Raw genomic sequence first — 24,340 nt, 5'->3', positions numbered from 1 at the left:
AAGACACTAACTAATGCTGGGGTATGGTCCCCAGGCATTGGCAATGAATATTGGCAGGTAGTTTTACCATGGAGGGTCGTGCAATGCAACCAGATCCTGTCCTCACTTGACAGTCACAGCACTTTCCAGCAGAAATCATTGTGGAGTGATGAGCCTGCCTCCTCTGCCTGCCTCCTAGCCTATAGATACTGGAGCCCTCATTGCCACCCCATACACCACCACCTCCCCCTTTCCCCCCCCCCCCTACCGTGCAGCAGCACCAAGTCTAGTAATGCAGTGCCCTTCATTTCCTCCTTCCCCCATAATTGCATTGCAGCAATCAGCTAACACAGCACAGACCACGGATGAATCAGGGGCCATTAATACCACACCAGACAGTGTATTTACCCATTAAGCTACCAGACAAATCTCTCCAATTATGTTTTCTGGTGATTCAAAGTTGAGTAGGCTTTTTTTTTTAAATAGCAAAGATTGGTTCTGTGTTCACTTTCTCGGTACTATCATGATGTGTTGCAGTGCTTTTACTTTAATTACAAATTTGCTAATTTTTTTTCTTTGATTTCAGCTGTTGTGCTTTCAGACTATGAAAGTGCTGAAGAGAATGGTTCTCAGAAATCTGTAAGTGCAGCAATTGATAACTGCAAAGCCTGAAGCTGTGTATTGGAAGGAATAGCATTGTATCATTCTTGTGCTGATAGTGGGCAGGTGGTATTCAATGAATATTATACTTGTGCTGCTGGTGGCAAGGCAGGGTACTGTTGCTGTGGCAAAGGTACAGTACCTTATACCTGTGCTGGCAATATGAATGTTACCATTCTCATTTGATGGCAAGTACTACCGGTTGCCAAATTTGTAGGTTTATTTTTGGCTTCTGTTATTTTTCTGTGTTGGTGTGAGTGACAAAAGTTAGAGTAGTCCTGTGGTGCATTCGCTCTTTGTGACCTTCCAGCAATTGGTTGCACTCTGCATGTGCACTCTTCTCTCCTTTCTCTCCTGGCTCTACTCTGCAGCTCCTGTTCCTGAGCCCTGCTTCTCACCCAATCTCTTTCTGTCTTTCTCTCCCTTGGTGAGAAATTGCCTTCTGATCTGGTTTCATTGAGCCTGATTCCTTTCTCCTATTCCTGAACAACCTGTTTTGTCTGATGTCTCCCAAATGGTTTCTGCTATTTTTTGGCTTCTTTCACATCTTTTTGATGAGCTTGTCTGTCTCATCTCTTCCAGTTCATTTTGGCTTATTTCCATGCAGCATTTCGACTGCACTTGCTTCTGATCTTTTTACAAGATCCAACTTGTTCTGCTCTTGACTCTTATTTCGTTTGGCAATCGGAAGTATGGCCAGCAACTTGGATTTGAGTGTTCCTCCCTCTGTGTTTGTATATACAAAAATAATTCCATCAGCAGTTTTTCATTGCATTGTATTTTTGAGTGTTTTTCTGATTGAATTATGTAGAGTACATTTTTAGTGTAAATATAGTTTTAAATCATCTGAATGTATATTAGGTCAGACAGCATACATTTTAAAATTAAAGATTTAGGAATATATGCACTCAAAGCAATGACGTGAATGTCAAATGGTGGTTCTGGATTTGCACGCTTTAGGGGTGGTGGGGAGGGGGATTGTTTTTGAATAAGATGGCAGGCAGGCGCAATTTGTAACAGCGCAACATGACCTGAGCTGATGTGTGATAGAAAATTTCACAGCAGATACACTTTATACTTAAAATCATCTTCAGTGTTGCCAGATATCCATATTCCACGAGCCTTAACTGTGCAAATTTAGCTGGGCACGTATTCGGGAACTGATGGGGAGGAGGAGGGAAAAGTATTGACTTACTATTTAACAGGAGAACAATAAAAGCAATGTACTGTATCTTAAATGATTTTTGTCAGTTGTATGCACAATGTGAATGTTTAGCTACCTTGTCTGCTGGCTTCCAATCAGATATAAATCTCTATTTAAAAAAAAAACTCTTGAATATAAAACAAGTTCTGGAGTACTGTGAAATTCCCATTGCTCCCAACATGTATGTTCCTGTATTGCTGTATCTTTGGTGAAGTATCTGTGGATTGATATTGTCATATGCAGCTCATGAGTTTACGTTAACCAGAAGTCCTGCTGCTGTAGTGATTAGTTGTAGAAAGTGTACATATGTAGATGGTGGGGGGTGGCGCTCATTGTTTTCGTTCACGTATGTACAGTGGCCACTGAGGGTGGGCTGGAGGTGCCAGAGGGCTGCTGGCACCTGTAGAAGCCACCGAACGTCTCTGGACTGAGGAAAAGTGGAGGGTGGAGAACAAAGTGCCATAGCTTTTTCTAGTTTGAGGAGATGGAGAGCCCGACTAGCATATTGATCATAATGGTGTTGAGCAGAAATGATCTTAATGTGATCATATCACACTGTCATGTGAGTAAAACAGCTTTCAGAACGTTGTTCCTTGAAGACAGTTACCCGTGTGTTCTTGCCCTCAGTCACTTCTAATGCCAACGTCCTTTAATTATTAATATCTTAACTAATTATTTGTGTGTTTATATCGAATTAAAGTGGTCCTTTACACACAGTGCATAAAGGAGCACTTTAATTTGATTCATGCAGTTGGCAGAGAATTAGCCGTAGTCACCATTTTATTTAGTGAGTTTCTCTCTTTTTATGGTACAAGTACGTAAGATGGGTAAGGTCAGCTTTCATTTTTTCCACATCTGTTTGATGAGGGAATTCCAGAACTTGCAGCCTATTTATCTAGCAGCATTACTCTGTTTATCGGCATTTTAAGACAGACCTGTTGCTTCTGGCTGCAGCACAGTCATCCCTCTAGCAGTATAAACTTTGCTGTTTCTAATTAGGGCGGCACAGTGGCGCAGTGGTTAGCACCGCAGCCTCACAGCTCCAGGGACCCGGGTTCGATTCCGGGTACTGCCTGTGTGGAGTTTGCAAGTTCTCCCTGTGTCTGCGTGGGTTTTCTCCGGGTGCTCCGGTTTCCTCCCACAAGCCAAAAGACTTGCAGGTTGATAGGTAAATTGGCCATTATAAATTGTCACTAGTATAGGTAGGTGGTAGGGAAATATAGGGACAGGTGGGGATGTTTGGTAGGAATATGGGATTAGTATAAATGGGTGGTTGATGTTCGGCACAGACTTGGTGGGCCGAAGGGCCTGTTTCAGTGCTGTATCTCTAATCTAATCTAATAGCTGTCAGTCTGAGCAAGCCAGTTTGACTGATGAGGCCAGCAGTGTTTTTTTTTAGCTAGCTAGGTAAAGACAACCTACCCTCAGCTACTGGGGAAGGTAAAGTAGCTAGAAACAAAGTTGCATATTATGACTTGATTAAACTGCAGGTGCACAGTTGTAGCTATTGTTTCAGTGCTGTAGAATACAAATAGTGTTCCGACATAAGGAGTCTTGGGCAACTACTAGTTTTTGAAGCAGTCCTACAATGTAAATACATCTGTTGGAAAGGGAGTAAGTAGATCTGTTGTGATTTTGTTTTTGGGAGGGGAGCATGGTGCAAGTATGATTCCTGTCAACTGAAGATAGATCTATATTGGGATGGGTGTTGGTGTTGATGGAGGGGTTACAGGAAGGTGGGGTGGGGTGAGGGTGTGGTTACTTCAGTTTTTAAAAAAAAAAAGGCCATTTGTCATAATATAAAATGTTTGATTTGAACTTGTTGAGGTGTGTCCTTGTTACCAATACTTAACAAATCTTTGCTTGCAGGAGGATGAAGAGGAAGGCGAATATAGTGATGAGGAAGTTCAGAAGGAAGAAGTAAAAAAATTAGGCAACGAAGGGGACGCAGATGAATTGCCCAAAGAAGGAAAACCTGAAGAGAAAGGAGAGATTACTGGAGAAAGACAGAGTGGAGATGGACAGGTAACAGAAACTGCTACTTGCTTTGACATGATTGGGGAGCAGGTTTGAATCTTTAATAAACCTAATAGGAAGTGTGGGGATATGTGGAATGACACAAAAGGAGAGGAGCATGGGCATACATTGAGAAAATAATGAAAAACTTAATCTCTTCTCTTGCGAACACCTCAAAATACTTAGCAACCAGTGGATTATTTTGCACTGCAGTGACTTGTTATGTAGGGAAATCTATTTTTGGTGATATTACTTGAAGGAGCAATGTTGCCCAATATTCTGGGAGAGCTGCTTTTTGGTAAGCAACATGGGATTTTTAACGTCCACTGGAACAGGTAGAAGGGCATCAGTTTAATGCTTCATCCAAAGGGCAGGCAACATTACACTGTACTGTGATGGTAGCCTAGTTTGTCTGTTCAGTTCTTGGAGTGAAGCATGAAACTTCAAGCTTCTGACTCAAAGGTAAGAGTGCTATCAGCTGAGCCAAGCTAACTGTAGCACAAAGTACTAGACACAAATACAGAGAGCTATACAGCAGTCTCTGAAAGAGAAGCAAGATGATTGTTTTAATGTAAAGACTAGACTGAATGGAGTCCAGTTAGCAAGGTACAAGTTTGTTGGTTCAAGTGACCTTTTCCTATTTATAAAAATGAGATGAGATTGGATAACAGTGAGATCCCCAGCAATTTCTTGATGACAAATGCGCTTTCTGACCAGTGTTTACAAATGAACCTGAAGACTGTCATCCTTTTGCACAGTTAGAATTTCAAGGGCAAGAAGAAACAATGATTTGTAAATTTTGTAATGGAATTCAAAGGAGGTGGCAAATAAAATCAGGTACATCTTGAATGCTGTCTTAAGGTAACCGCTGAATGTGGGTGTTGTACAGCTGGAAGCTCATTGTTAAACTGCTGGAACTCCAGCAGCTACTGGGAAGATCCATTTTTAGCATGTCTTCGAGAGCATCATGACCGTTTTGCATTAGACTTGCTGTGAGCTTTCCATGGTACGTTCTTGGGGAACCCAGCAGTCATCAGCACAACATAAAAGTGCCTTTAAAATGTTCTAAAATTAGGAATGTTGATGTAGAGAAGTAGAAATTCTGTGTGTAAAAAAACAGGCTCCCCAAAGGCTCAACTGAGCCATTTGGTTCAGGAAGACTCCAGGTACAATTCTAGTCTGTGCTGAGTTAGCTGATCTCACATGGAATGCTACAGTTGAGCTCTGCCTCTGAGTTAGGAAAAAGAAAATTGGCCTGGGTTCCTGCTTCTGATCGCTAGCGGAAGTGCATGTGTGTGGGAGAGCATCAGGCTAGAACAGGAGTAGACTGGGACTATGATGCTCTTGCACTAGTATAGCCAGTGGACGTTTACTATCAGACTGTACACACAACTTCCCACTTCTGTAATCTATCTGTGGAACTATTATCTCCAGCAGGAAGTCAATGACTTCAGAAGAAAAGAAAATTGAGATTTGAAAAAATATTTTGGGGCCTGTAACAGTCCATATTCAGAGTGGCGCAATTTGGCAAAGTGACAGAAACTGGTTGCAGCTATCTGCTTTTTAAAGTCAATAAAGGTGAAGACTGCTTAATTCCTGTACTGCAGATTGTTACTGTCATACCAAGTCTTTTGATCTTTCCTCTTTTTCCCTGCAGGAAAGTACAGAGCCTATTGAAAATAAATTGGGTAGAAAGAACAGGCGGCAACTGGACGACGACGAGGATCGAAAAAACCCTGCCTACATCCCACGGAAAGGACTCTTCTTTGAACATGACCTCCGAGGGCACACTGAACCTGAGGAAGTGAGGTTTGTAATGGATTGTTTTCTGATTTGGTTGAGTTTAAGCCTGAGCTTTAAATATACTGGAAAAGTTAGAAATTTTAAATTATTGTTGCAATGTTCAGATAACCAAATCACTTTGGGGGAAGGGGCTATTCATGAAAAATGCCTTAGTCCCTATAATGGAAATTGTAAGATGTTCATACTTCTTCTTGAAGAAGGCAAGTGTATAATCCAGCTGTGTGTCTACCTAACCAAAGGATTAACATAGATTAAGCCACTTCCCATAAAATTCCTGATTACGGGATAACCTACAACAACTTGCATTTTTACAGTGCCTTAACGTGGAAAAATGTCCTGAGGCATTTGACAGAGGGGTAATTGGTCAAAAGTCGACACTGAACCAAAGAAGAAGATATTAACAGTTTTGTCCAAAAGCTGGGTTTTAAGTAGAGTTTGGCAGGGAGGAGGAGGGGATTAATGAGGGAATTCCAGAGTATAGGGCCTAGACCGCTGAAGGCACGGTTGCCAGTGGTATGCTGAAGTGGTTTGGGGGGGTGGGGAGCTGGAATATATGAGGCCAGAGTCAGAGGAACGTAACATTCTGGGGTATGGGACTGGGAGGAAGGCAATAAAGGAATTTAAACCTGAAAATTTTAAATTGAACTATTAGCGGACGGGGAGCCAGTGTAGGTCACCATGAACAGTAATATTGGGTGAGCAGGATTTGGTGCAGGGCTGGTTGCAGGTGGCAGTTTTGGACGAGTTGAAGTTTACAAAGCCTGGAGTATGCGAGGCTGTCAAAAGGGCATTAAAATGATTGTAGCTCCAACAACACTCGAAGCTTAATACCATCCAAGACACAAAAAAGCCTGCTTGATAGGCAGCCCATCCAGCTCCTTAAATATTCACTCCCTCCACCATTGCTGCATAGTGGCAGCATTATGTACAATCTAACAGTTGCGCTGCAGCAGCACCTTCCAAATGGGCAGCAGATGCATGGGAACATCACCACCTGCAAGTTCCCCTCAAAGTTGCACACTATCCTGATTTGGTACTATATTGCCAGTCAAAATCCTGGAACTCCCTCCCTAACAGCAATCTGGGTAAACCCGCATCAGATGGACTGCAGCAGTTTAAGAAGGCAGCTCATCGCTACCGTTTCAAATACAATTAGGGATGGGCAACAAATGCTGGCCTTGTCAGTGATGCTCACATCCCACAGATGGAAAAAAAAAACTAGTTGGGCTGGAAGTAACCAAGGCATGAATGAGAGCTTCAGGAGTAGATCACTGGAGGCAGGTGATATCATAGTTGCATGTAAACAGTCTTTATGATGAAGCAGATATGGGGTCAGAAGCTCAGTATGGGGTTGAATAGAACAATGAGGTTGCGAGCAGTCTGTTCAAATTAAAACAGTGGCTGGGGAAGGGGCTGCAGTCATGGCATGGGTCAGCAATTTCTGGTGGGGACTAAAGACGATGGATTGTTTTTTTCCAAAGTTGATCAGGAGGAAATTATGGCTTATCCTGCACTGGATGTTTGTTAAAGTCTGGTAGTGGAGGCAGTGGAGGGGTCAAGTTGGATGTTGTCAGCAAATGGGTGGGGAAGCCAATCCAATGCCTTTGGATTAAGCTAATGGGCAGCATATAAATGAGGAAGTAGAGGGGCCTAGAATAGATCTGGGGTAATGGAGTAGGAAGAGAAATGATTTATGAAGATGCTCTGGCTAGTTATAAGTGGAACCAAATAATGGCAGTCCTTTTGAGATGGAAATAACACGAGAGGTGTCAGAGGATGATGGTATGGTTGACCATGTCAAAGGCTGCAAAAGTTGGGGAGAGGGGAATTTGCACCAATTTCACAGTCACGGAGGATGTGACTTTGGGGGCATTTCAGTGCTAGGGAATAATGAACATGTAGGAATAGTTAGAAAATAATATTTGACATGTTTAGATGGCAACATAGGCACTCAGGTTATTTGTAGCAATCGTTCAAGCCCTATAATAGTTTTTTTATTAAATGAGACTTGCATTGTGCTTCCATGACCATCGGACGTCTCAAAATTGTTCACAGCCAATGAAGTAGAATCATAGAACGTTTAAGGCATAGAAAGAAGCCACTTGGCCCTTCGTGTCTGTGCCGGCCGAAAAACAATCCACCTATCCTAATCCCACCTTTCAGCATTTGGTCCGTAGCCCTGCATATTATGGCACTTGAGGTGCATATCCAGACTCCTTTTGGATGAGTTGAGGGTCTCTACTTCAACTACCTTTTCAGGCAGTGAGTTACAGACCCCCACCACCCTCTGAGTGAAAAAGCTTTTCCTCACCTCCCCTCTAATTTTTCTACCAATCACTTTAAATCTATGCCCCCTAGTCACTGACCTCTCTGCTAAGGTGAGTAGGCCCTTCACCTCCACTCTATCCAGGCCCCTCAAACTTTTGTACAGTTGAATCAGATCTTGCCTCAGCCTTCTCTGTTCCAAGGAGAACAATCCCAGTTTATCCAATCGTTCCTCATAGCTGCATTTTGCCAGTCCTGGCAACATCCTCGTAAATCTCCTCTGTACCGTCCGAGTGCTTTCTGTTATGAGATGACCAGAACTGCACACAGTACTCAAGTTGTGGGCTAACCAATTTATTTATTTAGAGATACAGCACTGAAACAGGCCCTTCGGCCCACCGAGTCTGTGCCGACCAACAACCACCCATTTATATTAACCCTACAGTAATCCCATATTCCCTACCACCTACCCATACTAGGGGCAATTTACAATGGCCAATTTACCTATCAACCTGCAAGTCTTTGGCTGTGGGAGGAAACCGGAGCACCCAGCAAAAACCCACGTGGTCACAGGGAGAACTTGCAAACTCCACACAGGCAGCACCCAGAATCGAACCCAGGTCCCTGGAGCTATGAGGCTGCGGTGCTAACCACTGTGCCGCCCATGAGTCCAGCATAACCTCCCTGCTGTTATTCTATACCTTGGCTAATAAAGGCAAGGATTCCATAAGGACAGGACACCTTATCAACCTGTCCTGCTACCTTCAGGGATTTGTGGACATTCACTCAGTCTCTCACTTCTTCTACATTTCTTAGTATTTTCCCACTAATCTTGTATTCCTTTGCCTTGTTTGACCTCCCCAAATGCATCACCTCACACTTCTCCGGGTTGAATTCCATTTGCCACTTTACTGCCCATCTGACCAGACCATCAATACCTTCCTGCAGCCTACAGCTATCCTCCTTGCTATCTACCACATGGCCAGTCTTTGTCTCGTCTGCAAACTTCTTGATTATGGCCCCTATATTTACGTCTAAATCGTTAATATATACTACAAAAAGCAGGAGACTCAGTACTGAGCCCTGCTGAACATACTTGGAAGTGCAGGCACTATTGTAATGTAGGGAACACAGCAGTCAATTTGTGCACAGCAAGCTCCCACCAACAGCAATGTGATAATGAACATGTAATCTGGTTTTGTGAAGTTGATTGCAGGATAAATATTGGTCAGGACACCAGGGATAACTCCCCTGCGCTTCTTGGAATGGTGCCATGGGATCTTATACGTCCACCTGTGAAGACACCTAGCCAATGGCAAAACAAAGCATGGATATTGTCCAGGACAATTGATATATTATCACTCAGACTTTGAATTGTAAAATTGGAGCACTTCAATAAATCACGTTACATACAGTTATGTTGGCGGCAGGTGAAAAAAATGGCAGCCCGCATGTCGTGGAGCCATCTTCCATGCGGCGGCTCGTTTAAGTAGTCAGGATGGATTTCCCCCCACCCCGATCACGTGGAGGGAGCAGGATGTCTGTCCCTGGCAATGGCGTCAGCTGCCTGTGCACAGGCGTTGATGCCATCTTTAAAGGGCTGTAAGTCCTACCGGCTAATTTAAATGTTTAAAGGTAAAGTGAATTTTAAAAAATAAATACATTTCTTTTGCCCCCCCCCCCCCCCCATAACAATTAAATTAATTATCGGCCCTTCCCACCGCGGAAACACTTGCCTTTACCATCTGACTTTCCTCGCCCGCCAAACTGCACAAACTTTCAACTACAACCCTTCCCTCAATCCCCTACACCCATGATGTTAATTTGGCTCCATCCTCCCTCTCTCCTCCACCCCCCCCACAACCACACTGATAAACGTGCCGCCTCCCCCCTCCCCACCAATGTGGTGCCTCGTTTCCCTGGATGGGGATTTGAAGGTGTGGGAGTGCCAGCCACTGGGCCGAAGATCGCAGCGGGACGTCAGGCGGCAATGTGAGGTTGATTAATTCATGTTAATTTATTTAAATATTCAAATTGGGGTCCTGTCACTGAGCGGGGGGTTGGGGGGGGGAGCCCAGAAGGCCTCTCTGCTGCTGGTAATATCAGGCTGGGCACTCCCAGTGTTGGGGTGTGTGGCGGCCCTCTCCCAGGGGCATCTTCAGCACCCCTCCCCTGCCATGGAACCCGATACCTGGGGGAGAACAAAATCCAGCCCAGTAAGTGCAGATATTTGCAGTTGTCGTGCTGTGCCAAATTATCTACTGCAACAGTGGCTCAATTTTAACAATAAAAGACCAGAAACAAAATGGAAAAAAAACAGGTTGATGTAAATATTTCCCAATTTACCAAAGTTTGTCTTCCCCCCCGCCCCACCCTCCTAAAACTATTCCAAAAATCATAAAGGGGTTGGGCCGTTGCTGTCGCTACAAATACTTAGTATTTGGCTTTTCCACGTTCCTTATTGATGCTTCATTAAAGGTGATACACATCTTAAACCAAGGTCTGATGGGTCAACTGATATATTCTAGTGCAGACTCAAACTTACTGCAGTGACTTGAATACATGGGACATTTTTGTTTACAAGTTGCCTCCATCTGCATTCATTAGTTGAACATATTTACATTTGATTTATGTATTATTGGCCCAATAGATTTTTCCATGCAGTGTTTTGTTAGCTGCTGCTTTGAGAACCTGCAAGCCCTGCCATGAAGACAAAATTAAGATTGAATCCTGCAGTGTGTTCAACCCACAGGTGCAGATCAAGACGTACAAAAGATGAGAGTTGTTTCCCATACGGATTCATGCTGGTCTATTTGAGTTTCAACATTAACTGATGTGGTTGTGAAAATTCTGTTTTGTTCTGAACTGGTCAGTGAAAGATTTTCTCTTCCTGTTTACAGGCCCAAAGTCCGCCAGCGGAAGCTCTGGAAGGATGAAGGGCGATGGGTGCACGATAAGTTCCAAGAAGATGAACAAGCACCTAAATCCCGAGATGAACTTATTTCCCTGTACGGTTATGACATTCGATCAGACAGAAATCCTGATGAAATAAGGCCGCGAAGGATAAGGAAGCCAAGGTTTGAAGAATTTCAGGAATCGTTGAGCTTTTAGTTCATTGATGGAATGAAAAGTATATAAACTCTGCAGCTCTGATCCCTCAAGTTACATACATTTCCTTTTCTCAAAGCACATCCGTTTTAATTCGTATAGATTTATAAATATACTTTTTCCTCCCCATCACTGCTCCTCACTTCTTCCCTCAACTGCCATCCCTTACTGTCCCCCCCCCCCCTTTAGCTCGCTAGTCCCCATCCCTCGTTTCTCACCCTGCAACTATCGTAGAGGCATTTGGGTGTTTTGCAACACTGGGAGGCTTGAGAATTGGAAAGTAAAGTTCATGTAGAGTTGGTAGCATTGAGGGAATGGACCTAGGCTTCAGCATCATGGGGTGGGAGTTCTCTTGTTCAGTATGCTGAGAGGAACTTGTACAATGCCTTTTGAGATGATATGGGGTCAATCTCTGACATGATGTACCTGGGCTGTAGCAGCAATGGAGAGAAGTACTGGGGTCTGGCAAAATCCAAGAGGTAAATCCCAGAGCCTGGCACGCTGAGAGATGGATTCCAGAATGTACAAAAGCTGGTGATGGGGAGATGAGCAGGCTGCTGATCTGAGTCAACTGAGAAACTCCATCTCCCTTGGAGGCAGAACATGGCAAATGGTGACAGGAGCGCATGGTGGAAATGTATATGTGCAAAAGGCAGAGATGAATTTCCCACTTAGAATAATTTGAGAATACAAAATACTTAGGAAAGCATGGCTGCAAAACTGCAAAATCCTCTGTTGGGGGGTGGGGGGGGGTTGGTGCCCAGATTTCTGTTTTTGTTGGGGATGAACCTAGGAGTTCTCATAGGTAAGTAGCTAACTGCACCATCTACCTTGGAGACTGAGCAAGGAGGGCTGAATCAGAGCAAGTAGTGGCAAGAGACAGAGCTCAACATGACAAAAATTGTGTGACAGGAAGGAAGTGTGACCCTTGCATCCTGTACATATCCAAGAATTTTGAATTATAGATGTAATGTAAGCACTTCTTTGGTCACTGACAGAAAACAATGTGAATTGGAAGAATAAATCTTCCCTCTCAGTTGACTGAAGTTGGTAGTAATGTATGCATCTTAAATGTTAACTTGACCCTTAGATGTTGTCATTCTTTTTTTTTTTAACAGGTATAGAAGTCCTCAAAATCGCGACCCTGATTGGATGGACGAACCACCACCAAGGCCTTACCTGCGAAAAGTTGGCAGCAGTATTCCTTCTACTAGAACTTTTAACCGAAGAATGGGAGGTCCAGAACGGAGATCTCCAGCAAAGAGCTACTCCAGAAATGCTGTTTATAATGAAGATCGTAGTAATATGAAACCAGTTGAAGTAAACAGTTCAAGAAGCTATCGCTCTTCAGGCGAGTTATCCACCAGTGAAAATAAATTGGATGTGAAGAATGTTGAGCTGGGTCATATGAGGGAGAGTGTGATTGTGACAGACGGTGTACAGTCAGTGAAGAACAACGGTGTGGCAAGAGAGGATGCCCCCATACAAAATCAGTCTGTTCCTGCTGAGAATGTACCACAGGTACAGGAAAAAATGATAGAAAAGAAATCTTATTCTCGTATTCGAAGGACCAGGAACAAGGTCACCGAGGTAGGAAAGCCACTGGCAGTGGAGGACGCTTCTGTACCAGCTTTGGTAGCTCCAGCTCAGCAGATACCTGTTCAACCTGTCCCTCCTCCAGTACCAAAAGCAGATCCCTGGGATACTGCACCTGTAGACCCCGCTATGACTGGGTTAGAGCGCGAGATGACTCAAATTAATTTATCAGGGAAAAACTGGACACCGAGTGGTCAACCACAGTATGTACAACCACGAGAACTCCGAGGTAAGTTCTGGTTGATGTTTCCATTTCTTGCTTAACTATTTTGAAATGATTTGTAGTAGCTTCATAACATTCTGATCAGAAAGGTTCTTGATCAGGGGAGGAGGGTTAAGTTTTTTTTAAAAATAGGGTAATATTGAATGAGGTTGGATTTTTGTTTTGTTGACTCTGGCACTTTCTCCCCTTCTGAGCACTTCGCTGTTTACCAGCTCCTACCCCCTCTTCAAAGTCCTCATCATTCACTGCCCTCAAAACCACCCTTTTTCTCACAGCTGCCTTTACTCTGGCCTGTCATGACACACTACCACTGTCAGCTTACTCAGTAGTTCCCTTCCAGGCCTACAACACCAACCAGTTCTTTCACAGCCTCCCGTTTCTGCTGCTTCCCCTCCCCCATCCTTCCCCACTTCTGCACACTCGGCTCATGGGCTGCAGACTTGAATTGCAGCAGATGTTCAATGAGCCTGGTTATCCACAGCCAAATCTGGATGTACCAGAGTAAACAGTATTGCCTTCCTCTCCAGGTCAATTCCTCTTGCTACAGGATAATCCCAAACTACTCTTCTCGACAACAAACTGCCACCTCTGACCCCTCTTCTCTGCTCCCTCCATCTTCATCTGAGGAGCTTATAGGTTTTTCATTTCGAGTGTTGGTATTTTCTGCATCTTTCTTGCTTTAATAAGGTATTCCTAGGAAATGTCTATTTTTTAAACATTGAGAGCTCAGTCAGCCATTGCAAGTGCGTTAGAATTACAGTTCATTAGAAGAATTGAGATTTTTTTGTCTCTTGGTAGCTTTACTTTGTCAAGTTCATTTGGATGATAGTTTTCTATCCTCTGTATTTAGTGTCATTTATTTAATGCATGTTATAGTCTGCACTCACTATGTTACTTGTATTGCACTATTTAATCCATGGGACCTCCTAAGGTGCTTCACAGCCAACTTAAACAAAATTGTGCCAGTGCAGCATCAATTCACGGCTGAATGTGTTTGTTTATCGAAAACGAGTACTGGGAGAGAGATACTGCAGTCGAATGCTATTTGTGTGATAATTAAGAAGTGCTCCACAGGAATAAAATCAATCAAAACATAAATGGAGCCAAGTGGGCTCTTAAAATTATTCTATTTTTTAAAGGAGTGTTGACAGTGACACTGCTTTCTTTAAATGTATTGCAGTCTTCATTCTATTAGGCAGCTGAACAATTGGATTTGATTTTTGGAAACTGTCTGATTTCGCTTTGCAGTTTTGTATGGAAAATTATTGGAGTAATGTTTCCAACTGACCTTTTCAGAAAAGAGGAAGACTTGCATCTATATAGCACCTTTCACAACCATGGGACCCGCCCAAGGTGCTTCACAGCCAGTGAAGTACTTTTGAAGTGTTGTCACTGTTGTAATATAGGAACCACGTCAGCTAATTTGTGCACAGCAAGATTCCACAAAGGCAATATCATGACAGTTAATAACTATAGGAGATCTAATACTTATCAGCAATAGTGCAATCCACTGTTCCATGTTGAGATATAGTGCCATATTAATGGAGGCAGAGGCTGTATATAGCAGAGTGAGAGCAAAACGACTCAGCGATTATAGATCAGTTTTGCTCCTGCTAAGGAATAAAGGTAAAAGCCAGCTCCATTGGCCAGATGCCTATCTTGGCTAGCATGGCACATCATTATATTATGGTACATTTATGGAAGGGCACTTAAAGACCAGATATTAAATAAATACGTCCTTTTAGTTCTTGCATATAATCTGACTTATCAGGTGTGATCTGAAGCAAGTCACAAAATGTTTAATATTGATTTTTATTGCTATGTTGGAAAAATGCTTACTGTCTCAAATCAGATCTGATGCAGTGCAGGAAGTGATTCTAAACCATCCTATCAACATAAGAGATTGTGTAATTTGGACAAAATTGTGCCAGTGCAGCATCAATTCACGGCTGAATATGTTTGTTTATCGAAAACGAGTTCTGGGAGAGCGAGACTGCAGTCGAATGCTATTTGTGTGATAATTAAGAAGTGCTCCATAGGAATAAAAATCAATCAAAACAGAAATGGAGCCAAGTGGGCTCTAAAATTATTCGTTCCGAGTTTTTTTTTAAAGAGTGTTGATAGTAACACTTTTCTTTAAATGCTACTTATTAAAGTTAATAAAATACTGCTGAAAATATTAGCAATTTGTAAATAATTGTTATACACTGTATAATAGGTAGGGATTGACTGCTGTGTTTCTTCCAGGAATTCCCAATTCATTACACATTGGTGCTCCTCCTGCGCAATATAACCGAGTGGAAGAAATGGTAAGCTGAATGGCCTTTGTTACAAGTAGTAATTTCTGGATAATAAGTAATTCTGTTGTGCCATGAAGGTTGAATGACTAGATATTAAATCATTGTGACGATCAGTATGTACCCTGGATTGTTTATGGGACATATTTTTCCAAGAAGCTATTTGTCTAAGCTTCATCTCTTTTATGATCTTGTTTGTTGCGATGCACTAGATAGTATTTGGCGAAGTCTTCTAGATATTAAAAGTGGCAATGTCATTGAAAACGCTAAAACTTAGCGCAGTCCATAAATTTTTGTATGTGATCGTTATATGGTATGAACGTGAATGTGAAGGTAGTTGTGTAATTCTATATAGCAAGATTTCAATTTGGCGCACGTTAAGCAGAGGAGAGGAAATCTGTGGGCAAATCGCATCCATCTCTGTATATTTCTCTCTCTTGTCTGTACTACTCTCTGTACCTGTGCCCCCTCTCTTCTGACTTTCTCATCTCTTCTGTCTCCTCTCTCTCTCTCTCCTATCACTGACCACACCCCCTGGCTCCCCCCCCACCCTTTGCAGGTCTGCCTCCAACATCCACCCCCGTCTGCCTGTCTCTTAATTTCTCCTTCTGTATCTCTCTCCCACTTTACTACTCTCTCTTGCAAAACAGTTTGTGCAGAGCCCAAACATTGAGGACCAGATTGACAGACTCTGACATTCCAGATTTACATCAGCAGTCGATGGTTGTGATTTGGAATAGGTGGTGGAAAAGATCTTTAGAAGCATTCTAGATGTGGCCATTTACTAAAATGTAGGCTTATAATTTTTAACCTCCCCATGACTTAAAGGGTTACTTAATGTTTGCTACTATGTTTAACTGTTAGAAGCGTTAGGACTTTGGAAAACACTTAAGAAACTTGATCTTTCTTGCTGCTTAGTAAGCAAGGCGATATTCATAATGAATAATGCAACATTTCTGAGTTGATAGTGTCGGGGAAGGGACAAAACAGATTGTCACAGGTAGAAAAAGTGAGGGGTGACACCATGATTTGTTTTATCGAGTAGAGGAGTGCAGTTTTGACTCATCTGTTGAGTTGTTGGTTTCTGTTGAGTATTTAACTTACAACGTAAAATGGTCGTATGTGTTACAGGGTAGCCAAGGAAGACGGGCAAAGCGTTACTCATCTCAACGGCAGCGGCCAGTACCTGAAGCACCACCACCACCACCACCTCCACCTCCACCACCTGCTCCACCTGCACCTGCACCAGCACTGGGACCAGCACCGGCTCCAGCCCCTGCACCTATGCACATCGGCCTCATGGAAGGACACTATTATGATCCACGTAAAGCGATTTGTTTCTAATTTTGTTGTAGGACCTGGTCTTCAAATAGCAAACTCAATTTAAAATTGGCTTAAAATGTTGAGATCACAAAATACCAACTGAGTTTCTCGTAAGGTTTTTTTGAGCTTCACAACTTGTCTCTTAGTGACATGGGAGCAATCAAAAACCAGCTTTTAAATGGATTTATCACCAAACTAAATATTACAGAAAAGATGTAAGGGTTTGAAATTAGTCCTATAATTTTCTAATGGATTGGGAAAAAAGTTTTTTCAAAATAAGATTGCTGTATGTCCGTTTCGAACTATTCAGAAATGAGAATTACTTGGGCGTTTCGGCACATACATACTCAACATATGGTAGATTTATGTATACTTCAAATAGAGCAGACTGAAAGGCAGTTAATATAAATGGAATAGTTTGAAGAGTAAATTGTTTTTCTTGAGAAATACCTTATTGAGCTTGCAAATAACTTGAAGATAATTATTTTTCACAATCATTATTGTATTTAAGCAGCTGTGTTGCAGTAAAAATGAAAAGCAGAACTGAAGGATTGAAAGGTCATGCTAATGCAATACTTTCAGAAAAAATAACTGTACAGCAATTTATTGTGATTAAGTACCCTTAAGCAGTTTTTCAATGTTCTGCTCCTGATGCTGTGACCAGTCAGCATAATCTAAACTGTGCTTTCTGTTTGCAGTACAATTTCAAGGACCAATATATACCCACAATGAAAGTCCAGCTCCTCTGCCACCCCAAGGCATGATTGTCCAGCCAGATATGCACCTTCCTCATCCAGGTATCTTACTCTTTTGAAACAAGAATACAAGATCCTGCATTCAGATGCATTTGGTGGGGCGGGGGAGAAGAATCTTAATTGAAAACCCATAAGGATAGACTGTCTGGTTGGTTTCATGTTTGACTGCTTCAAGAGGTAGTCTCACCATCATCAACTGAATTTTCTCTTCATTAAACATTTTTAAACCTTTTTTTGGAATCTCTATGCATCTGTTGATTTATATTGTTGGATGAAACTGGCTTGAAGGAGATATTGTGTTAAGGCACTGAATTAGATGCTGTGAAGAGACATTAACACAGCATTTCAAAAGATCTTATCTGATATTTCAACCAATTCACGCAGTTGACATCAATGTCGCCTATTTCAAATTGTGGTGACCTAACCATTCTTTTGTTTTCTGTTTAATTCACCTCAACCTCAACACAAAATATTGCAAGATGTGCTTGTAAAACAATAGTGAGCACAAATTAATTGCACTTAAATTAATACTAGAGGTTAGGCAGATAAAATACTCCGAGGCTTGCCACACTAACTTCTGCTTTGATTAGGTTTAACTTTACCTGAGATCGATAGTTTAAGCTCTGTTTTTGGTTTAAATTGTTTTGGTAATCTTTCTGTTCATCAAGGTGACTGATATTAGCGCTGGAGACTGGAATATATTCTCATTTCAGCCTTGGTGTCAGCATCAAGTACTCATCGGTCAGGCGTTGCACAGCTAACTGCAAAGTAAAACTCCCACTTTGTTACTTCAGTGACCAGCCTTTACCCAACCTCAAAAATATGTGATAAAGTGCCAGATTATTTCAATTTCCTACCCATTGTGGCCTTTTGGCAATAAGCTCTCAATTTCATGCCAGTTTAGATTTTGGGGGTAGATGTGCGCTGTGAGTCAACACTCAACAGGAAGTGGCTTGAAACTGCTCAAACACATTTCATATAGTAATCTTGCAACCAACAGGGAAGATCCTGCAGTCAGCACTGGAGTCACAGCCAGGTCCTAAAGATAAAAGAACAGTATGCAACATAGTGTCCCTTACACTTAAATGCATGATGGTCACATTGGAGCCATTCTATTCTATGTTTGTTGAATTGTGTGGAATTGGAAGATAACTTGGAAGTGCTGAAAACCTAATGTTATTTTTTCAGTCAGCACTGAAGTGGAGGGAGCATGATACTACAATGTGCTGTCCTCCTGTTCGTTGGTCCTTGTTGGGTTTTTTTTTTAACTTCTCTGCACTCGTCATAGCATTTTGTTTGTAATCACATTTGTGGATAGTTCCTTGGGAGTCTTTGTGAATTATCTTCAGCTTGTTCTTCTGGCTAATTCTGCCAATCATTAACAGTTCCAGGTTTTAATCACCACCAGTCGTCTGGCCACCTAACCAACCCAGGTCTCTATGCTCCACAAGTCCAAATGCCAGCTGGACAACCACCTCCACCTCAGGTGCTGCCCCCTCCCTTCTTCACACCGGGAATGATGAACTATGGAAACCCCAGTTATCCGTACACGACTGGGGCCATCCCACCTCACATTTATCCAACCACTCAGGTGAGAATACCTTTAGGGAATGGTTGGTATGTAAGAGTTCATAGATCAGAACATGTGATCCTTTGAATTATCAATGTCAAAAGTTATACCATGAGGGCAGAAACCTGAAAACATGTTTGGAGCAAATGCAATTTTTTTAAAAAGACTATTGTTTGCTGCATTTACTTTTAAGTATTGACTGCAATTTCAGTGCAAACATTTAATATTTTCAAGGGAGTGGAGAGAAAACCATAACATAGGCAAATTTCATTCTTGCCACTACACATTAGTGACTGCATATCATAAAGAAAATCATCGGGTTTAAACCATTTCGCTGCATCCTGAGAGACAGGTTAAGATGCTGTACAAATGCAAATGTTTTTTTTTAATCAGTCATAGCTGTTATAAATTTTCAGAAAATTCATTTACACTCCCACGACAATGGTTAAAAATTAGGTCACCAAAGCTTTGTTGTCATTTGCATATACTTTATGCTTGTGCGAAGCTAGCATAATTGGCACCAATTCATCATACCAGCCAAATTGCCTTTGTATTTATTTACTACCTGCATTAAATCAGTGCTAATTTTTGAGGCTTTTATTGTACTTTATAAGCTGCTATTATGCATTATTTCATCCACTACAAAAAAAAATTACTGTTTGAAAAGTAGAAAGATATTTTATGTTTGATATTGCACATCATTTTTGTCATTGGAAATAAGACATTTCTGAAATATTAATCATTTGTTGTGTGTGGTCAGGCCCAGTCTCAGGTTTTTGGTGGAGTCACATACTACAACACTGTACAGCAGCAGGCCCTGCCAAAACCATCACCTCCACGGAGACAATCGCAGCCTGTTACTGTTAAACCACCGCCACCCGAGGTACTTGATACATCCGTCATCTGGTTTCCATGCAGCTTAGGTACAACACCATCTGAAGCTGCAAAATACCATGTTGATATGAAGATAACTTGTATAACTTAGTGTATCCTCACTGATCTCTACTAATACCTTGTGTCTGGTTAATGTTCTCTCTCTCTCTCTCTCTCTCTCTCTCTCTCTCTCACACTCACTCACTCACTCACTCACTCACTCACTCACTCACTCACTCACTCACTCACTCACTCACTCACTCACTCACTCACACTCACTCACTCACTCACTCACTCACTCACTCACTCACTCACTCACTCACTCACTCACTCACTCACTCACTCACTCACTCACTCACTCACTCACTCACTCACTCACTCACTCACTCACTCACTCACTCACTCCCCCCCCCCCCCCCATTTAGAATATTTCCTTTTACATTCTCTTCATCATTTGCTTTGCTGTCCTCCCCTCCTCCCTCCAAAGATTCAGTCTTCATTCTGTTCTGTCTGCTGGGCCCTCCCAAGCTACCTGTACTGTTCTTGAACTACTTTCCAACTGACCTCTCTCCCTTCTTTTTCTGTCGCTCTCTGTCTCTCCCCTCCATCTCTCTCTCCCTTTCTTCCCCACTTTATAAACAATAGAGATTTATAAATAATGTGTGCAAATGATTGTGTTTTTTAAAGGATTTTTGTACTGAGAATTCAAGATGGGAATATCATTTAAAACAAAATCATATCAAAGGCTTCATATGGCTCTGTGTATCGATGCACTATCTGGAATGAACTGAGATACACAGTCTAGGAAGTTGTCCTTTAGTAACAGCCAGTGAGAACACCCTGATTGGCCTTTGTCTTTGGCCAGACTACCCATGTGTCTGCACATGGACTTAAAGCATCAAGCTTTTCTGTGATGCCCTCACAGCGAGTAGCTTGCTTTCCTTCATCCTCCACCAATCTCTTCATGTGGCAGAGAGTCTGGTCAACACATGCCATAGCTCCTGATTTCAAGAGCATTGGGTGGAAAATTGGACATCAAAGTTGTCACATAAACTATCCTGAATATGTTGATGGTTATTGGAATATGGCCCCACCAACGTCTGAAGCCCTCTGGAAACTCACCAGTGTGGCCATTCTTAAATTGTGAACTTTAACAGCTGCTTTCGACAGGCAGCTTCATTGTGGAGGACAACACAGCCAAGTTCAATCATATCCTCACCTGAGATGCACATGTACAGTTTCCAGTAATGGTCATTGGATAGTGATTAGGATTCGAAGTCCAGAATGATTTTTCTTCTCCTTGCCCAAGGACTTTGAGGCTATTTCTATTGCCTCAGAATGCTCATTTTTAAAATAATCAAATGCCTTTCATTAAAATTTTAGAAGAATATAATTGTGGCTTTTTTTTAAAGAAAAGTCATTTGTTTTAGTTTATTCTAAAATTTAAAAATTAGGTTCTCTAATTTTTTTCCCCCCAGGACAGCCGAAATGAAAAGCTGAAAGAAAGAAACGAAGCTTAGCAATGGGAGAAGTCTACCTATGAATTTAAAATGAAAAGGATCCACGTAGAAGTGGACAAAACTTCACTGATAATCAAGAGTCCTCTGTTCACGGTGTTGGCCGTCCTGCTGGCACGGCGGTGTTATTGACGTTGCTAATGTTCACAGCCGTCATCTAACTCTGGTTGCAGGACTTGTCAGTCTTTGGTAAAGCATGGCAATGAGCACAGTTGACTCCTTGGACGCTTGTCTTGCACCTGTTCATGTTTTGGTTCTTGAGCAGCTTTCCATTACGGTGTGAATGGTAACATTGTAGTAAACCAGCAATCAATTCCACTAAGGTCTGATTTTAAATTTGAGTCCTATGTGATCAAGTGCAGCTTAGTAGTTCCAAAAAAAGTACTGCAATAATCTCCTGACCACTGAACTTTGATCTTGATTGATATTGATGGATTTGTAGGCCAGTCTGCTCTGGCCTTGTCTTTCTGTATCTTTTGGTGCATATCTATCAATATATGATCCAAAAATTTACTACTTAGTCCATTGAATGGTCAAACCTAATACAGGGAGGCAGTTAACTGTCTTTTACGAGGAGAGAAGTAGCCATATCCAGTGTATGCACAGTTTACGTTTAAACCTGACTTTTAAGGTGCTCCTGCTGGTAGAGTATCAGTTTGAAAAGCTATTTCTCTCGTTTTGCTTAATTTTGCTCTTTTTAAAAAAAAAAATTTAAAACCTGTTGTCTCCATTGAAATGAGTTTTTTTTATGTTGTATTAACTTTTGAAGAAAAAGCATATTTTCTCATGCAGAAAGTCTGCAAGCTGATGAAGTGCATTTGGCTTGGGCTGTTTCAAATCGGATTGTTTGTTCATACCATCTGCCACTATTGCAATTTTTATTGCAACTGAGGGAAGGATGACTTTTATCCCAATTGTAATTACAACACCAACCTGAAATCTTGATCTGTTCTATAAATAATACATTGTGTATTCGCTGTACAGGGTAGAGCTGACATGACCATGTGATTACATCTCTGCGCCAACTCATCTATATTATAGCATTCATGCTGTATAAGAGCACTTTACTTGGGGATATCCTTCAATTGTTGGTTTGAGGCATTGTGACCATTGATACAGTAAATAGAAATGTGAGCATAGTAACATTGCAGAGAAAGGCAAGGCAGGTCCAGGTGTTGCAAGTTCCATTGACCAATGATTTTTCAACCTGCTTTTTAGGTCAAGACTATGAAAATTATTGATGTAAGTTTAATGAATGATTGGGGATTATGAGTAGTGAATTGTAGTGTTACATTATCCATTCTGCTACATGGCATTGCTTCCCAGGAGGCTCCAGAGGTTAAAATGGGTATTGTATCACCACATTTACCAGGCCACAGGCCTGTATGTTTCTTTGTTGTTTACAGACCTGAGCATTGCCGCTGTTAACCTGGGTTAATGTGTCCGCTACCCCTGTGGTCTGTCTAGCTTGTACCTGTTAGGCCGCTTTAGACAGATTGTTTATATGTTAAATGCTGACTAATAAGTGTGTAATTATTCCTTTATAATGGGCATTTTCTAGTTTGAAAGAAATATGTCAAGTATTGCAGAGTGTAAACACTTATCAAAATGTTGCATTTAAGTGTAATAAAGTTTTCTTTTCATTTTTTTGCCTTAAGATTGAAATGTATTTGTCAATTTCACATATCAGTTGTGTGACTAATCTAGACCCCAGAACACTGTGATGGTTAGTTTTTAATCTTCTTAGAAATGGAGATTTGTAATCAATATTTTTGTTGCTATTTGGTGGACACAGTTTAATAAAGTGTGGGAAAAAAATAAAAGTTCTTACACTGAAGCTTGTTTTACCAAATTGGAAGTCGTCTTTCAGTTTTCTTGCCTTAATTCTGTGCTTGTAGTTCTTTCCCAGCTAGTTTCCTTTAATAGTAAAAACAGCCACATTCTCTCCCCCCATGCCCCCCCCTCTGCCACCAACCCAGAACCAGGCATTTTTGCTCTTCAATAAAAGCAAAATACTGCGGATGCTGGAAATCTGAAATAAAAACAAGAAATGCTGGAACCACTCAGCAGGTCTGGCAGCATCTGTGGAAAGAGAGGCAGAGTTAATGTTTTGGGTCAGTGACCCTTCTTCGCAACTAGCAAATATTAGAAATGTCAAAGGTTATAAGCAAGTGAGCCAGGGGTGGGGCAAGAGATAACAAAGGAGAAGGTGTAGATTGGACAAGGCCACATAGCTGACCCAGAGGTCATGGAGCAAAGGCAAACAATATGTTAATGGTGTGTTGAAAGACAAAGCATTAGTACAGATAGGGTGTTAATGAACTGAAGATTGAACAGCAGCAAGTACAAACATGAAAAAAAACAGTGGGTAAGCAAACTGAATAAACTACAATGAAATGAAACAAACAAAAGAAAAAAATTGTAAAAAAGAAAAAGTAACTCAAAATAAAAATAAAATGGGGGGCCCGTCATGCTCTGAAATTATTGAGCTCAATGTTCAGTCTGTCAGGCTGTTGTGTGCCTAATCGGAAAATCAGATTCTGTTCCTCGAGCTTGCCCAGGCTAGAGATGTGAGCATGAAAGCAGGGGGGAGTGTTGAAATGGCAAGCAACCAGAAGCTCAGGGTCCTGCTTGCGGACTGAGCGGAGATGTTACGCAAAGCGGTCACCCAGTCTGCGTTTGGTCTCCCCAATGTAGAGGAGACCACATTGTGAGCAGCGAATACAGTATACTACATTGAAAGAAGTACAAGTAAATCGTTGCTTCACCTGAAAGGAGTGTTTGGGGCCTGGTATAGTGAGGAGAGAGGAGGTAAATGGGCAGGTATTACACCTCCTGCGGTTGCAGGGGAAGGTGTTATGGGACGGGGGCGAGGTGGTGGAGGTAATGGAGGAGTGGACCAGGGTGTCGCAGAGGGAACGATCCCTTCGGAATGCTGACGGGAAGGGAGGGGAAGATGTGTTTGGCAGTGGCATCACGCTGGAGATGGCGGAGGATGATCCTTTGGATATGGAGGCTGATGGGGTGGAAAGTGAGGACAAGGGGAACCCTGTCACCGTTCTGGGAGGGTAAACGGTGAGGGCAGAGGTACGGGAAATGTGCCAGACATGGTTGAGGGTCCTGTCAACAGTGGGTGGGATATCCTCGGTTG

General features: G+C 42.0%; 1 protein-coding gene across 2 annotated transcripts in view; it reads left to right on the top strand.

The window, feature by feature from the left end:
• casc3 (casc3 exon junction complex subunit) overlaps positions 1-23,026 on the top strand; it is a 28,698-nt gene extending 5,672 nt beyond the window's left edge. Inside the window, exons 3-13 of one of the 2 annotated variants that reach the window (XM_068013463.1) lie at positions 566-618; positions 3,713-3,868; positions 5,517-5,668; positions 10,828-11,004; positions 12,154-12,860; positions 15,102-15,163; positions 16,283-16,475; positions 17,173-17,271; positions 18,615-18,820; positions 19,560-19,682; positions 21,151-23,026. In XM_068013463.1, the coding sequence (XP_067869564.1) occupies positions 566-618; positions 3,713-3,868; positions 5,517-5,668; positions 10,828-11,004; positions 12,154-12,860; positions 15,102-15,163; positions 16,283-16,475; positions 17,173-17,271; positions 18,615-18,820; positions 19,560-19,682; positions 21,151-21,192 (1,970 nt within the window). In that variant the 3' untranslated portion in view covers positions 21,193-23,026. Of the gene's footprint in view, positions 1-565; positions 619-3,712; positions 3,869-5,516; positions 5,669-10,827; positions 11,005-12,153; positions 12,861-15,101; positions 15,164-16,282; positions 16,476-17,172; positions 17,272-18,614; positions 18,821-19,559; positions 19,723-21,150 lie in introns of both variants that reach the window. The other variant, XM_068013462.1, reaches the window with a different exon arrangement.
• Positions 23,027-24,340: the final 1,314 nt, after the last annotated feature.

The sequence above is a fragment of the Heterodontus francisci genome, chromosome 33 (assembly GCF_036365525.1).
Source record: "Heterodontus francisci isolate sHetFra1 chromosome 33, sHetFra1.hap1, whole genome shotgun sequence".
Classification (NCBI taxonomy): Eukaryota; Metazoa; Chordata; class Chondrichthyes; order Heterodontiformes; family Heterodontidae; genus Heterodontus; species Heterodontus francisci.
Note: the sequence above shows the minus strand (reverse complement) of the source record. Positions and strands in the feature narration are given on the sequence as shown.